Source organism: Sander vitreus, chromosome 12, assembly GCF_031162955.1.
Source record: "Sander vitreus isolate 19-12246 chromosome 12, sanVit1, whole genome shotgun sequence".
In the NCBI taxonomy this organism is placed as follows: Eukaryota; Metazoa; Chordata; class Actinopteri; order Perciformes; family Percidae; genus Sander; species Sander vitreus.
In genome coordinates this window covers 3,015,439-3,033,255 of record NC_135866.1, presented here as the reverse complement: position 1 = coordinate 3,033,255, position 17,817 = coordinate 3,015,439, and the positions used below count along the sequence as shown (strand labels likewise).

The 17,817-nt window shown below is 41.0% G+C and overlaps 1 protein-coding gene across 1 annotated transcript in view; it reads right to left on the bottom strand.

Moving 5' to 3' along the window:
- Positions 1-2,545: 2,545 nt before the first annotated feature.
- LOC144526258 (contactin-associated protein-like 4) overlaps positions 2,546-17,817 on the bottom strand; it is a 151,518-nt gene continuing 136,246 nt past the window's right edge. The window contains exons 19-24 of the mRNA XM_078263597.1: positions 16,257-16,481; positions 13,373-13,506; positions 9,699-9,786; positions 6,900-7,118; positions 3,509-3,580; positions 2,546-2,742 (exon numbers count right to left, since the gene is read on the bottom strand). Of these exons, the coding sequence (XP_078119723.1) occupies positions 2,546-2,742; positions 3,509-3,580; positions 6,900-7,118; positions 9,699-9,786; positions 13,373-13,506; positions 16,257-16,481 (935 nt within the window). The remainder of the gene's footprint in view (positions 2,743-3,508; positions 3,581-6,899; positions 7,119-9,698; positions 9,787-13,372; positions 13,507-16,256; positions 16,482-17,817) is intronic.

Below are 17,817 nucleotides of genomic sequence, written 5' to 3'. Positions count from 1 at the left end.
CCGGGCGATAATGAGGGACATCCGGCGGATCTTCCGTCTGCACTGCAATCCTCTAAATGAATCGTTGTCGATATAGACTAGCTTGACAATGTCTCTCAGATAATCTCTCTGTCTCATTCTGATCGTCTCTCCGTTTTCCATCGAGTCACAATCCACCTGTCAGACCGAAGCCAATTAGCATTTCAAAAACACGTCAACTGCCTCTGTGTGAAGTACATGAGGCAGACAGCCACAGTGTTACAGAGTATATGCCGCTGTCAGTGTTAAAAGCTTTACTCTTCAGAGACATTTACAGAGCTGGGAGAGGAAGCTACCAGCAGGCGGCAAACAGCAGGGAGGATACAACTTATAAGTAGGGGTAGAAAGAAAAAGTAAACTGGTTGTATGCTTTTGTCTAGAAATGATCAGAAGAGATGTCATGTATGTTGGATGGGATTGTTTCCTGCCAATGCCATCTTGTTTAGAAAGAGGGAGAGAATACACTGAATGCCTGTGCCAGTCCACCACTACCCTGATTACCTACCATTCACATACAAATGTTTGAATACGTGAATCCAGAATAGTTTGAACCATGGGAAGGGAAGACTCTGGTGGTAGAGTTTCTGCGGGAGAAACCCCTTGACTTCTTTGTTTAAAAAAGCATCTCAGAGGCTACATTACATAACGATATGCTTTAGATAAACCTGTTGTAGCTTCAGATGTCTCTGCAGTTTTAGAAAAAGTAAGTGGTTAGCTTTCTTAATGACGTTCTGTCATTTCTCTGAGCCGCTCCTCGCTAGCTTCAGATTAAATCTTACTTTACTGCGGTGTAAATCCAAAACTGCTTATGTGCTTATGTTGTAGGCTATTCCTTAAGATTTGTGACATTTAATGGATGGCATTCTTTTTCTTCAGAAATAGCCTTTCAATGTATTTACATTCTGTAATTACTTTCCATGTAGTAGTTTTTATTGTTAGTGGTAGAGTAGGCTAGACTGGGTATGATTTGATTTCTCCCTGCAGCTCAGGCTGGAAACCTGTACGTTTATCTATCCTGCTTCCGTTACAAATCTGCTGGGACCAATCACAAACTGGCTTATCCACCTGGCGTGCTATTGGCGGGTTTAACACGATGACGATAGAAGCGACCAAGCAGCTTATTGTTTACATTCAACATGGCGGCCACCGAAGCGCAGCAACCCGTTGATGCCGCTGTCGCTGCTACGTCACCCGGACCGTTGGTCTGATTGGTTGAAGGACTATCCAATTGCGTACAGAGTCATTTGAACTATAACCATTGATCACCCCTCTTGTGCAGTAGAAAATACAGACTCCACAGACTAATGTTCAATCTTAAAAGATTGAGCTTGGTCTGGTGATGGCCAGACTAAGAGTAGGCCATGTTCACCCTATATTTAAATGTCCTCCCTACGCTTCCCTACAGCCTTCTTTCTTTTCCCTACAACAGCTTTGTTTGGCTGCACTGTAAACGGATACTTCAGATGCACTGTTGAATTTCTGACAAAGTGCCTGCCCGAGGTCATATTTCCTGCCACGGATAGGGGGCGCTAATTTATGAAACGCTTCTATTGGTTGTATTTGAGGGTAGGAATAAACAATCTAAATGTTCGTACAGTTTGGAGGACTTGTTGGCAGATTTGGGTGAATCATTCTCCATAGTTTTGTCACTACAATTGCCTCCTTTCACATTATCCCAATGTTTTCACTTTGTCATTTGATACATTATTAGAAACACACTGATTATATCCACTTTGAGGATTTAACTTTAAAGCTCAGTAGGTCCATGACTAAGCTCATACATTTGGAATCATTTTTGTAATGTGGTGAGAAAAGAATTCTTCCTTACTGAAGTTCATTTATTTAAATATTTACTAGTTATTTACCCACAAAAGATCTTACACTGTGAGAGCTTAAACCTTCAAAGAGAGGGATTACAAATTGCATGGGGGAGGGATGGTGAAATATCAATGGCTGGCGGTTGAAGGCATCGTAAAATATTCCTGCACAATTAGTAGGTGACCTTGTAAAAAGTGGGCGAATCATCATCACAATCATAAGCACAACCAAAGGCATGACGACTTAACTTCCAGGGGATAGAAAACATCCTGTCAATTTCAAGTCCTCTCAAGAACCCATCTCTCTCTAAGGAAAACCCAACCGCGAGAGGGCATAGCTTCACATTTTTCCTACCCACACACCATGAAAATACTTATACCTTCATGATTTTCAACATTTCAATATAACAAAGTGATGTTAGCCAGAGATTGTTACAAAGACATTAATTCAACATTTACATTTTTGAATACTTACACTTGAAACAAGGATATCAAACACCTCATAATTCCAACACTGTTGCCCGTTTGTATTAGTATATTCACAATTTACAGAAAAGCAACGGAAAGACAACACTGTGTGAATTGTTCTTTTTTTTTTGCCTCGACATGCTGTAGAGCCACTTCTGCCAGCAAAGTCTCTAGGTGCAGTGTATAGTCCGGAGGCGTGGCAGGACTCCCCTGTCTGTTCATCAGCTCATCAGGCCTCCAAGTTAAATGAAATACTCTTTTGGGTTTTCAGTGGAGACGCTCTGGGAGTCAGTCTGGTTGTTGAAAGGGAAATCTGGACCGTCTTCCTGTTTGACTTCCTTCACTTCCTGGTTTCGATACGTCTCTTTCCTCCGGTAGAGGAATCTGGCAGTTATCGCCAGGCCGGTCACAATCACAAAGATCACAACTGCTATGACACCTGCAAGGTAGAGGACATTTCAACATGTAGAAGGCTGAGATATCAGATAATTGTCTTTTCAATTTTCAGTACGCATGAGTGCTCCCTACACTTCAACTACTGCAAATTCAGAACAATATAGCTGCCTATTTCTCCCATTGTAGTGACATTTCATTTCCTAATGGTTCAATTATCTTGCTAATCTAACTTTCAAGTAAGTGAACACCATTTTAAATCTTTTGAATCTGACTCTTCTGCTCTGCTGAGCACATTTGGGAATATGAGAGCAGGTTTCATTTAATTGGAATTTCAAAATATGTCTAAAATCAATTTAATACTACATTACATTATAAAGAGTCATTCCTACATAGGCTTAATTGGGTGAACTGCCCTTTGTGCACTGAGACAGACAGGCCCGTTTAATGGACAGTTTAAAATGATTTTTCTCTGGGTTTCACCTGTTCTATCTACACGACTATGGATTTAACCTTTTCAGTCTTCTCTTTGAATCAATCTGTGCTGGCAGAGTCACAAAGTTTCAAATTAGTTTTCAGTGGACTCGTACCTAGCACGTCATTTTACTCTTTTTTGGAGCTCAACATCTGTCCACAACTTTGTTGGCCCCAGCAAAGGTGATGTGTAACCTTTAAACTTAATCTTTGTCCCTTTGTTGAAAGATGCACCAAACAAATAAATCTATTGATTGTCAAAGGTGTACCAAAAATCAAAGATTCCGCTGTTGTACCAATGAAATAGGTTCCAGTTTCAGTGAAAAAGGGTTCAGTACCTCCAATCAGAGCCGAGTCAGTCCTGATAGCATTGACTAAAGGTTGACCTGAACCCACTGAACCCGACTGATCTACAGCAGAGAAAGAAGACAGAGGGGGAAAAGATATTAGAAACCGAAAATGAAAAACCAAAGGGCGCCAAAAAAACGAAGAAATGTCAAAGAGCAAGAAAGAAATGAAGGGACAAGAAAAGAAGTGCAATTAGAGGAAAAATATGAGGGAATCATAGGAAATGAAAGGACGAATGGCAAAAAATAAATGGATCAGAAAGAGAGAAAGTGACAGAAGAAAAATCCAGAGACAAGATGAGAACATCATCAGTCAGAGTAAACGGGGAATACTAAATCAGCTCTCCAAATGACTCTAATAAAGAATCACAAACTGGATGACAATGAACCCAGAGGAAAGAAAATCCAACATTAGTCTCGAAAAAAACAAGCAGGATACTGTGTTGGATTAATGAGCCCATTTATGAGCTGTAAAAGCAGCTTTCATGCAGGAAAGACAACAGGACATTATAGTACATATATAGAAAGAGAGAGAGAGAAGAAACCCCAAAACATATTCACAGAAAAAGGGTATATGCTGCTTTGACTAACTTCTAATGTGATGCTATAGAGAGCCGAAGTCACGCCCTTCTACTTCCGGTCCATGGGACCTATCTTTCCAAAAAATATGAACGAGAGTCAATGGAGAGCTAATAATTTCGAATTTGTATTGAGCCATGGATTACAAACATGATGTTCGTCAATTTAGAAGATCATTTTTCAACCAAAGAAAGTATCAGTTTATTGTTAAATTGTTGAGGTATAGGACTGTGAAAATACGTAATTAAAAAGACTACACACTTCAGTGTCGTCATGGATGACGTCTCGCTGAAGCTACGATGTCTGTGTGTATCGTGCCGGGGATGTAACGTTACTCTGATGAGCAGAGGATCTTGCTTGTTCTTTTGCTTATCTGCTGAAACAACAGGTTGTCACACCCATCTCGTAAAATACGGACGCTTGGTCAGGTGCCTTTGTCGTTCTTATTGAGGCTAAAAGTCTCCTTTAGCGCTTTAAGTAAACACGCTTGGTCGGGACTATTGCCGTCCCTTTTGACGCAGTTATGTTAAGGAAAAGGTCGTGTTTGGGCGTACGGTTTCCTGACACGCGGGAACTACGGGACGGTTGGGTTTAGGAAAGGGTCGTGGGTGGGCGTATGGTTCCGTTACATGCGGGAAGAGCGGGACGGTTGGGTTTAGGAAAGGGTCGTGGGTGGGGGTACGGTTCCGTGACACGCGGGAACTACGGGACGGTTGGGTTTAGGAAAGGGTCGTGGGTGGGGGTACGGTTCTGTGACACGCGGGAAGAACGAATGGGAAAGGAAAAAACGACTATAGCAAGCGTGACAAGTGGGATGCTAACCCCGGTCTCCCGGTTGATGTTGAACGGACGTTCAGTTGAAAACCCCAAAACTGCTATATTACTGCTTTAGAAATGTATAAACTATAGTTCTGCTTAGGAATGTAATCATGCTGAGAACTATGTTGCTAACATTACTATATTTACTTGCTTAGAAACATACTTGGAAGAATGATAGTGTGGATTGCTTTGTGACTATCTGCCGGAATATGAGAACTACAGCTGATGCAGAAGTTCATGTGTGGAGCACTGAGTTCATGTATGACAGAGAATGGGACTTAATGTGAAACATATGCACTCGTAATGAATCTTGTCCTGCTTTTGCTTGGAGAGAGGAGTCTGACAGCCACTGTCCAAACGTCCTTATTTTACAAGTTTGGAATGAGAACGGGTTGGCTGAAAACACTTCACTGGATAAAACAAATCAGGTAAGATAACGTTACAAATGTTGTGGAACAGCGCTAAGCTAGCTAGCTAGCTAGCGAGCAAGTTGCGCATCAAGCTAGGTGACGTAAATTGTGTGAGACGAGAGATGTAGTTCACTGAGGCGGTTTCACACAAAACTAAGTTGTCATATGACAAACTCATGGCTAACTGAGACTTTCTTCAGTTGAAAAATGAACTTTTAAATTGACGAACATCATATTTGTAATCCACGGCTCAATTCAAACGGGATCAAATACTTTATAATACATAATTATTATCTCTCCACTGACTCTTGTTCATTTTTTTTCCGAATTAAGGTCCCATTAAGTCCGTCGGAAGGGGCGTGACTTCGGCTCTCTATTAGTTAAAATGTCATCAACGTCCTTATTGTATTAGAAAGCGTTGTAGCAGAGCCATTAACCACAGTGCATATTGGTCTTAAGAAATACAGTATATACATTCTTGTTTTTCTCTTTTTTACTTATTGTGGTATCCAATGACACCTATAAAAGCTGTATTGTTAGCTGCAAACCAATTGCGCTGTCAGATGCACAGATGAACAAAGTGTTAGCAGAAGCAAATGCCATAGCAGGTCTGAATGAGTCGAGCAGTGGAGCTTGTCATGCTACAGTACATAATAAGGGCGTCAGGCCTGACAAATGAACCCAAAATACTTTGAATGAATCCCAATTTGGCAGACAACAAAAAAAAATGGTGCACCATTGTTGTCACTGTCGGTTGCACTGACTGTCACTTCCTCTTTAGTACTTAAAGGAAACAGCAGATAATATTCTACATTTTTGGTTTTCAACAAATTCCATGAAAAGACCAAAATTGGAAAATTTTTTAGTCCGACTCTTGTGTCTGTCTGTGGCACTCAGTTTGTTCATTCATACTGAAAACGTAAATCTTTAAAAACTGCTATCTTTTTTTATCAAGGCTAATTAACTTCCTATAACAGCTGGGCACTGTAGTTTAAAAAAAAATATATTACTCAAAATAATAATGCAATTATTGCGGGCTATTTTCAGCAGCGTATTCAACATTTAGTGCATATTTTTGGCAGCAGGACGGTGTACGTGGATTGAGTCAAAATAAACTACAGTGTATGTGTGTGTTCATGGTAATGAAGGCACATTTCACCCAGTGCAACACTGTTTTTAACTGTTTTTAGACAAAGTTATGGAGGAATAAGATATATCAGACTTTGGCTACATAAGCAATATTTAGTAGGATCAATTCACTATTGATTTTGGTCTTTTCATGACATTGAAAATTAGAAAATATCACCAGAATTTTAGCCTTTAGCTGTGTTTTATATTATATTTGATGTATTTTTTTTTACATCAAGTTTCTGAGCTTCTACATGCAGTACAGTTCTCTATCTCTAACTTTTTAAGGGAATGTGATTTGCCTTTATACATTTCATTTACCTTGTTTTGTGACTTCTAGGATAGACTAGATATGCAGGACCACAGCTATTAGAAGTTTATATGCTACAAACCTAAATTAGTATCCTAACCATTACATAGTTAGTATAAAACTCCCCCTCTCCTACCTGACAGGTGGTGTGTGTTCTCTGCCGCGTAGGGATTGGCTGACGCCGAGGAGCCGCAGTTGGACTGGACTAAAGGTCCGGTGATGATGACAGGGCTGGTGTCTGGGTGGAGCAGAGCAGCTTTCAGAGGGCTGATGGAGTTAAAGTGGACCACTGAGAGACAACCGGTGAAACCGAGAGACGCCAACCTGGCCACGTCTGGATCCAAATCATCAGACTCTGTGGATAGAAATAGACGAGCGGGAGCTGAATACGTATCATTGTTGTAAACTGCGTAAAAGAGCTACTGTTATTATAAAAATACGGTGCCTAACTTTTTTCTGCTCTTCACTTTAATGAAGTTTATCTCAGCATGCTACAGACATTAAACCATCGGTGATGTATAACTGTATACTTTTAATCATATTTATTTTCTCTGTCAAAAACAAGACATACTCACTGCATTTCCACAGCACAAGTACCAGACAAATGCTTTCCCACACACTGTACTGACATGCATTAGAAATACAGGCTCTTTTCCATTCAGACTGAGGGCATGAAGAGGCACCATTACGTAATTTTTAACGTAAGTTAACACTCGTATTGTCTTCCCGTCGACCATGCACTTGTTCTCCTGTTTGGTTTGCCTGTTTATAAAGCATAAAGTAACCTATAAATGATCACCCAATTCTGTGTTACATCTTTTTGGCCAACTTCATACGTTATTACCACTAGTTTTACACTTCTTTATGGAATTGATGGTGAATAAATCTCATTTACATGAAATTACGCCTAATTATTGAGTAAAATAAGCAGCAATTAGGAATTATCTTGACTAATAGTTAAGGTCAGAGAAACATATGTTTATGGATGATCCCAGATTTTCTCCCGGGTAGACCATAAAAGTAGTGATCATCAATAAGCGTATGTTTGGTAGGCCCGACTGTGTTGTGTGTCACATAAGCAGAGGAGAATCCCAAACATGTAATGTTACATAGCTGGTATATTGGTGCCATTATTATATGCATACATGCATTGGATGTTAGCAGGTTTTTGGATATGCAGAAATATCGCAACTCGACGTTTTTTAAAGAAGGTGGTTGAAACAATGAAAGAGGGACGCTGTGTTTGCATGCTCCAACAAGTCCACCACCACTAGAAATCCTATTTTGCACGGCTGCATGTAATCGGGAATATTAGTGGAATATTCACTTCCATTAACCATGTAAACAGCTTAGTCGGAACATTGTCTTTTTCAGAATAAGGATCAAAAACTGGAATATTATGTGCATGTAAACGCAAGTCAGTGACTTGAACTGATAAGGCACCTGTAAACATGTAATTCTTTCAATATGCTGAGTACATTACTTTTGTTTGTTTACTCCGCTGAGTGCAGGAGCAGCAGCACAAAATGCCATCAAGTCAGGACCCATAATGCTCATCACCATCTGATCAGAAAAACCAGGCATACTGACACTCACACCCTCAGTTCAGCAGACAATGATTCAGCTTCCAGTCTGCAGCTATCACTCCTTGAGACTGATGTGTGCTATCCCCACTATCTGTTCATTTGATTGACTCAAATCTCTCCATCATTCACCTTCCGCTCCTCCACAGCAGTATAAACAGCAGCTGTGAAAGGCGACATTTCCCATCGTGAGCAGCTGCATCAGTGTCTGTTCACGTGACGGAGAGGTGACTGTGTTTTTTACCAGGGCACATCTGCATGTTGCTGAGAGCAGCAGGAAACATTCCTGCAGCCTCTACCCCCCCCCCCCCCCCCCCCCCCCCCACCCCCCTCCCGCCCTCTCTGTGTTCCTTCTGGGTCCATTAGCTAGGCTGATGGATGACAGGGTTGGCAGGAAACGACAGAAAACCCACTTTCCTGCTGCTTTTCTGATCCTGATCTGACTCTCCACCTCCTCTGGTTTGACAGAGGGGAGGACCGGTCACATACTTACATGACGGGGTTAAAACACACTGAGCTGAGTTACAAGATATGGTGTGTGTGTGTGTGTGTGTGTGTGTGTGTGTGTGTGTGTGTGCCTCACATAAAATGACATTTTTTATGATTTTATTATGGCATTTAGTTGCTTCGAACACCATGTTTTGACAGAACCCCCCAAAAAATACGTTTTGAAATTAACCAATTGATGGCAATTTTGCATGCAGTATCTTTGTTTCAGTCTGAAAATACATCATTTGTAGTGCCACATAACACCAAAAACATAAAAAACTGCATGTTTTCTTAATTACACATTTCTAGTGAATAAGGCTCTACTAAATGCCAGAAATTAAAGAAGACACCTCATCATGACACATCATTTTCCTATTTGGTGTTACTTGATAGTTTGATAAAAGTCATAAGATAGATAAATAGATAGACTCAGAGCTGTGTCTGCAGCCTCTCAGCCCCTAATGTTATTAACAGCCTATATCTCAGTCCGTCTCTGATGGAGCCATGACGGAGACATTTACTGTCTCACCCTGACTCTATCCAGATTTTCTTCAAACGTCTCCGATTAAAGTGTAACACGAGCTATGTTGCGAAATCCAACTTCACTATCTGCTGAAGTAGTTTTTGTTTGTTTACATCTTGACTAAGCACCTCTTAGCACTCAGTGTGATGAAGTGATTTAAAAATCCATGTTAGTACTAACAGGTATCGCTACATTATTCCTGCAGCTTTTTATAAGAAAGCAGGCGCCGAGTGTCGGTGGAGGTCAAACGTATCAGAGCTATTCAACTGAAATGAGTGCGAGTCGGAGTGCTCTTTAACTAAAAAGGCCTTGTCCCTGCTTATACTGCCTCCTCACTTACCGTGCACTCTGCCCAACACCAGCGACTTGATGGCGTTGAATTCTCCGTCAGATGTCAGGTTGAAGTCTTCTCTGGCGTTTTGGTCGATCTGAAACAAACAACATACAGTATATCTCTTATTAACTGTGGGTTGAACACCAGACTAACTAAAAGAAAGTTACTTTTATTTATTATTATTATTTTCTCAGTGTAGAAGTCAAAATCTGTGCATATCTGAATTTGGAAGTTCATTTGTTGATTGAACAGTTGCATTTTTAGAACAGCTTTCTCTTTCTTTCATCTCACCAGCTCAGTGGGGGAAATGAGTGGCAGAGTCCACACTTTCAGGGGAAAACATTCAGTCATCCGTGGTGAAATTCTCCACTGGAGATTAATTTAATGAGGGCCGCTCTACAGAGTCTGGCCATGTGGTCTTAGAGAGAAAAGCTAAACAGAGCCAAACTTGTTTCAAACTCAACTTTAGCATTTAAAAGCCAAGAGAGATTATTTTTAATATTTTACTTAGAGAACCATTTTCATTTGTAAGTAGGAGTTTTAAATACGGATTACTTCAATGAGGTATCACTTGAATCCCTGGTTAAAATAAGAGTTGGAGTCATACACTTAAACCTAAGATTATTTTTTTTTAACTAATTACAAATGTGATATTTAGTGCTTGGAAACACACCAGCATGTCTTAAGCATTTCTGTCCTTTAACCCCACTTAGTCTGTTGAACTGAATTAAGTGAGACAAAGACAAAAAATGAGTATTTCAATTTATTGGCAGTCCTATTTATTTGATGTCATCTTAATTCTGTTTAACATTGACGTGTGCAATGTGGTTTCCCCTTTGAACAGAAGTCTCATATAGAGGTGCGAAAAATAAACTTAAATCGGGATGAGCTGGACTTGAGTAAATGCGGGTTAGCTTCTAGTTGGTGCAGATGACTGCAGACAGTATTGATCTGTTCTCTTTTCACTCAAGTTAAAACCAGACTAAGTGACGTACATGTTCTCCAAATCTAAACAGGACAAGGGGCCCTATTTTAACGATCTGAGCGCACGGCGTGAAGCGCCTGACGCAGGTGTGTTTAGGGCGTGTCCAAATCCACTTTTGCTAGTTTGACGGCGGAAAAAAGGGTCAGTGCGCCGGGCGCATGGTTCAAAAGGGTTGTACTTAGTGTCTTCATTAATTCATAGCTGTGTTTTAGGCGTAACATGCAATAAACCAATCAGAGGTCATCTCCCATTCCCTTTAAAAGCCAGGCGCGTTTGGACCTTGGAGCATTGCTATATGATGGAGGATTTGCACTGTAATATTTTTATTTGTAATCTTTTGCATGTTTGTGTGCTGCTGCACTTCCCTGTGTGTGTAACAAGCATAGTGTGCACGCGCTGTGCACGAGCCTAGGCGCATTTTACTAATGCGCTGTTAAAATAACAAGCCTTTAGAGTTTAGATCAGGTTTTTGTTGGTCGATGGCGCGATCACTTCCCGCTGCCTCAAGATAGCCCAGAATTCACCTGAACACACCTCCCTGTAAGACCAGCACGCCCAGAATTCACCTGAACACACCTCCCTGTAAGACCAGCACGCCCAGAATTCACCTGAACACACCTCCCTGTAAGACCAGCACGCCCAGAATTCACCTGAACACACCTCCCTGTAAGACCAGCACGCCCAGAATTCACCTGAACACACCTCCCTGTAAGACCAGCACGCCCAGAATTCACCTGAACACACCTCCCTGTAAGACCAGCACGCCCAGAATTCACCTGAACACACCTCCCTGTAAGACCAGCACGCCCAGAATGCTCCTGAACACACCTCCCTGTAAGACCAGCAAGCTAGGACCCTAAGAGTCTGCAGTACGAACATGCCAGCAGCTCTGTGAGGCTGTACTGACTTGAGCTAAAATGCTAACGTCAGCATGTTAACATGTTGATTTTAAGCAGCTATACTGTTTACCATGTTTACCATCTTAGTTTAGCATATTAGCATGCTGGCATTTGCTAAATAGCAAATATTACAAACAAAATGCAGTAAAACTACAGCTGAGGCTGATGGGAATGTCATTTTTGCAGGTACTTGGTCATAAATCAAAGTTTTGGACAAATAAAAATGGTTGGTTGCGAGTGGGTTGAATGCAACCAAATACAGTGTTATTTAAAAAAAAAAAAAAGGTCAAGGTCAAGTTTTCTTCGATTTAAATTGATCTGATTTATTTGAGTCTATTTCAGTTTCCACACAGTGTAACCTGGAGCGTTGAACAGCTGTCTGAACAGAGTGGGACTAACTGGAGCATGCTTTGAGATCAACAGGAAACCCTGGGAGGGAAAACAATGGGCGCTGGCCTCTCTGATAACGGAGGACACAGTGTATTGGGAGACCCGATGGATTCAGGCTTCATAGAGTCATTTTTCAGCAGGACATCTGCTCAGGGGATAGGATCTGATACTGTGAAGAGCAGTGTGCAGACTGTAGGCTGCTGGCCATCAGGACACAGCACACTGAAGCTCCTGTGGAGGTTCACCTGGTGTCCCTGGAGTATGTTGCTAACGATATAATGATTCAAGGGGATGGATACTGGCAAGCTGAGATGCAGCTCATATTTCACTGGAGCCGTGTGAATCAGGAGGCTGCACCCATGCAAGACCAGGTCACCTTGTATTTCATCTCAGGGTGTTGATAATTATACCAACATCCAGGCTGCTGGTTAGAGGAAGTTAACCTCATATATCATCTGGGGCTGTTGTTAACAAGATAAGAAGTTCAGTGGATCCAGATACGATAAAGACGCTTCGTATTTCATCGGAAGCTCTTCTAACGTGTAGTTTGTCCCCGCTGCCCTGCCGTAGCTCTGTTGCCATCACTGGGGCTTTATTAACACTGATAGGAGCAACACAGCACTGTAGAGAGGGCACTCTGTTTCGTCCCTGCTTTTTACTGGTTCAAATGATACAAAAACACAAACTACTGTGATCCAACATGTGTCTCTGGTAGCTCATTAGTTCCAGTATTCTAATATTTTAAAGCTATAGTGCGTAATTTCTGTCGTAATGACAACAAAACTGTCGGCGCGTCCACGTGATACAAGCCTTCCGTGACCGCGCACCCCCACTCCCTTCTACACGCAGCTGCTAGTAGCCAAGGAGGACACGGAGGATTGAAAAAAACATGATGGACTCTTCAGAAGAGGTTCATTATCTTCACTCGCCACAATCTTCTGAACATAGCCATACTGAGAAATATAGAGAGTTGTGTGGAGCTGATAGTCTTAATTAGCTTCGTAGCAACTCATTTGGCAATGGCTTGAATGTAACGGACGTTTATTAATATCAAAAAGTTCCGCACTAAAGCTTTAATGTATATTATCTTGAGAGACAGCAGGCGACGTGTCAACTCAAAGTGGGAAAACAAATAATTAGTAATGCCATGCGCTCAGAACTGTCACTTTTTTGGGAAATTGGTGAAATTGTGACAGAAATAGCACACTGTCACTCTCACATCTTTTATTTTGAAAGTAGAAGGAGGAGTCTAACAGAACAAACCTTCAAACTGAAATTAAGCTCTGCTCAGTTCAAGCCTCGTTGATCGCTAAAATGTAGAACTCATTCTACTCTCTGTACCAACAGGTACATGGTGTAAATAAGTACATGGTGTGTGTGTGTGTGTGTGTGTGTGTGTGTGGTACCTGCACAGACACAGAGTCCGTCAGTCTCCTGATGGTAACAGTGTGTAGTTGTCCGTTGGCCAGGCTCTTCACTCTGCTCCTCAACACTTCAGCGTCTCTGCTGCTGTCCAGCTTGTATCTCACCTCCAGTTTATCTTCACACACACACACACACACACACACACACACACACACACACACACACACACACACACACACACACACTAATCTTTACGTGTCTTTTTTCTTAAGTGTGTATTTTTCACTTCGATGATAAATCTCAATGAGTATCTGAGTCAATAAAGCTTTCCATATTAAGAGGATTAGAAGTTACTGTAATTCCCTACCAATAACACTCCAAATCCAATTAATTTTCCTAATATTCGGAGGATTAAAAGCTGATTTAAAGAAAGCCCTGTGTTGGCCTTTTAAGATGAATGAGAAGCATAACAAATCATGCGTCATACTTAAAATGCATACATATTAAATAGTTTTACATATTAAATGTATGTATTCTTGAAAGCAGGCCTTAAGTGATTGACAAGGAATTTCTGTGTTTGAGCAGAGAAGGTTTATCTGCAGCAGAGTGGGAAAAGAAAAAAAGAATACAATGAGCGGAACAAGAGAAAGCTCTCAGGGATTTAATTGGACACTTCAGTTTAAGTGCATTTAACTGAAGTCCTGACTTCACTGTCAATATGAAAACCTTTAATGCCCTTGCTGTCCATCAGAGTCATTAACACCAGAAAGAATCCATTTACATCTAATCTGGCAGCAAAGTGCCAATACTGTGACTCCTGGATGATGTAAATGTAACTCAAAGTGCCTCCTACTACTCCTAAAACTCACAGCATAATTATTTTACACAAAAGTTAATACAACTCAAGCAAGTTTTCTTCTGTTTCCTTCAGCAGAACACTGACCTGCCACCCATTAGCAGCCCACTAAACTTGTATTCCCCCAACATCACTCATCAGGTCTCAGTGATGAGACCAGTGAACACATTTTCTTCAGCCTGAGACAAAAAAAATATAATAGCCGGCCCGGCTGGACAGATTAAAAGGCAGTAGAGGTTGATGGGGTGAATCCAGAGAGAGGAAATATCTGACACATCCTGATCTGGTAAAGCTGTAGAGCACAGCAGAGGAGGAGGAGGAGGAGGAGGAGGAGGAGAGGTCGATATCAGGAGAAAATGACAGGAGTGAGAGGAGGAGGGGAGGAGAGGTGAGATGAGATTCAATCATACGGCTCTCTGAACTTTTCAGAACTCGTAGGTAACATCAGAGAAGTACTGCAGGCCATCCAACAACTAAACGTGGGTAAAAGTCCCGGTCACCGAGGTCAGTGATCAGTAAGGAAGCTCGGCATAAGTTCATTCAGGAAGACTACTATGCTTCACATTTCTCTCTCTCTCCCAACCTAATCATTATGGAGTTATATTCCTATCTTTATTCAAGAGTGCGTTCTTTCAATTCGAGAGCATTTTTCACTGATATTCCGTTCAGATTTTGTAATAATTTCCCTCAAAACCTTGCTCTCACACTCAAATAGTCACTGCTCACGCTTGGATTTGCTCTGCTTGTGCTCAAACCTTCTGCTTGGACTCAGATATGTTGTTCTGTGGACAGATTTCCTGCTCTCAGCTTTGGCCCTTCTCCTCGCACTCAGCCTGATTCTGCGCACTTACAAATCTTCTCCTATCGGATTTCTCCTGCGCGCTCAGATTTTTTAGTGTTACAATCCTATCAAAATTCCCCAACCAATAGAATACCAGGTGTAGTGTTGACCAATGAAATGATCCCTGCCCCGTTGAGGGTGCGTTTGTTTTATGTTAGAACTGTAACCGAACTGTGACCGAGTTTATTTACCCCATGGATACATCCATGGGGTAAATAAACTCGGTCACAACTCGGTAAATAATATAAGTATATGTCAACAATGTGCACAGAATGGTCGACGCTCTTTCACCGGCACCCATCAGGTAACGGGACAATGCTTTGAAGTGGGACATATCAAGTTAGTTCCACAACTACGAGGGTAGTTTCAAATTAAAAGAATGCGCTCTTGAATAAAGATAGGAATATAACTCCATAAATCATCTGCATTGTCATCAGCTGAATGTGGTCGTTTACTCTTTCAGTTCAACCAACCAGATTTTGCTACAATCCCTGTGAGCTATCGCGTTGTCGCATCCAAACTTTAAATCTGTTTCTACTCTTTGCTGCAGTCAGTTGTCATTTCAGGCAAAATCAATTGAAATGTGACTAAAAGAGAGAATTATATTCTTAAATGATAATTATTTCTGAGACAATTAATTGTACGGAAAAATTTGGAAATGTTACAGCTCTAATTATGAATACTGATTATAAGATTCCAGCCAAAGCAATTATGAATAGATTAAATTGTATATTAGATGAAATTATTATTATTAACATTTCAATAAAAGGGATGCGAACAGGGAAAAGTAATTACAAAACGTTGAGGGAGGAAGATGAAGAGAGGCAGAAAGAATGTCTTTTCATTTTAGGTTTGAAAATGTGAGCAAAACAACAAAGAAGAGGGAGTAGGAATAAAAAATAAATAAGGTGTTAAGAGAAGACTGCAGGGGAGAAGGAGTCAAACAGGTGGGAAAAAAAGCTTATGAGAAACTTCTCATAAATGATAGAGGGCATTCAACCTCAGGTCTAAAGGATCTGGAGGAGAGGGGAAAAAAGGATGTGAAAAAGGAATGAGAGAGGAAAGTAGATAGGAGGAGAGGTGTTTAAGAGGCTTATCAAAAGTGATACACCTGATCTTGTAGGAAAGAGAATTCAAGGTAGATAAGACAATTTAAAAAGAAAATGAGACACCTTACTTCAAGCTGCAGCCAAACAATCAAACTCCTTCAAAATAAAAGCCTCCTCACCGTGCTTGTTGATGAGCAGGGCCAGGTACTCTCTGTAGTAGGAGCTGACGTAGAGCAGCAGAGCCGGACTCTGGTTGGTCCTGAAGCTCAGCGTGACGTTCTCTCCTCTCAGCGTCAGGTCGGAGTAGATGGAAGATGGCAGAGAGCTGCTGTTCCTGCTCAACTCGTACGGCTCCTTGAAGGTGTAGCTGACGGACGTCTCCGACTTGAAGCTGGCTGACACCTCTGCGGGAAGAGAGACCGCCACAGAGATGTTACAGTGCAATAATAGAAATGGAAAGGGAAAAAAACGAAAGTGGATTTTTGCAAGATGTATAAAAACACAGTGTTTGCCAGTGTGGCAACGTTGTTTTCAAAGAACAAAACTCAATATAGGCTCAACTCAATGGATATCCCAGGCAACATCATTATAATGCTTTCATTTTTTATTGCATTTTTGAAGAGAAATCCTGCACACTGCTGTTGCTGCAGCATCACCATTTATTAAAGACAACTGATGTTTCGGTGCCTCTGGACCTTCGTCAAGAGTATTTCCAACCATGAACAAAACACAACAATATTTCTGGGATGGATGTGAAAAACAATTTTTGCGCAAATGTCCCACACCTGGGGACACAGAATGGAAGGAGCAGAATGTATTATAGACTATTGTTGTGTTCATGGTTGGAAATACTCTTGATAAAGGTCCAGAGGGACCCAAACATTATGTTTCTTTAATAAATTGGTGATGCTGCAGCAACAGCAATGTGCAGGATGTTCCTTTTTTCCCCAATTACTGTATTACCATTGACTGCAAATTTGACTTAGGGCGTTTTCACACATGAAAGTCCGAACCAAGGTCCGGACCAAGGTTCATGTTTTTGTTACATTGTATTAGGGCTGTCAATCGCTTAAAATATGTAATCTAATTAATTACATACTCTGTGATTAATTAATCGAAATTAATCGCATACATAATTAACGGTGCCTGAACCGATACTTTTTAAGAAAGTAAAAAAAGAAAAGAAAAAAAAGGGTACTAAACAACAGTTGGTGGCATTAAAGAACGGCTTGTTTATTGCTAAGGCCATATGGTCAAAATGAAATGTTTAATAATAATGTATAACAATAATAATAACTTATTTCACTAGTAAATTGCTGTTGAACGACAAAAACAACCACCAGATGGTAAAGGACATTTACAATAACTTCAAATGCACCACGAGGCTGTAGTTTACCAGTTTCATTGAACGCACTGTCTGTGTTGTTTCTCCGACGGCAGCTGCAGATTGTTACATCCCGGTGTTGAATCCTCTACAGTAAAACACAGTCACACTTTACACCGTTTAGAGTTAGCTGTCAGCATTTTAACCGTTTTTAATCCAGCTACTAGCTAGCGGTAGGCTAACGTTAGCTGCTGTTGAGTATAGTGTTAACTAGCTAGCGGTAGGCTAATGTTAGCTGCTTTTGAGTATAGTGTTAACTAGTGTCATGTGCAGCGGTGTTTGTGTTTCAGAGCATCAGAGAGAAGAGCAGACATATCAGTGGCACCAGATTTCGGTAGCCAGGGTTGGCAGGAAAA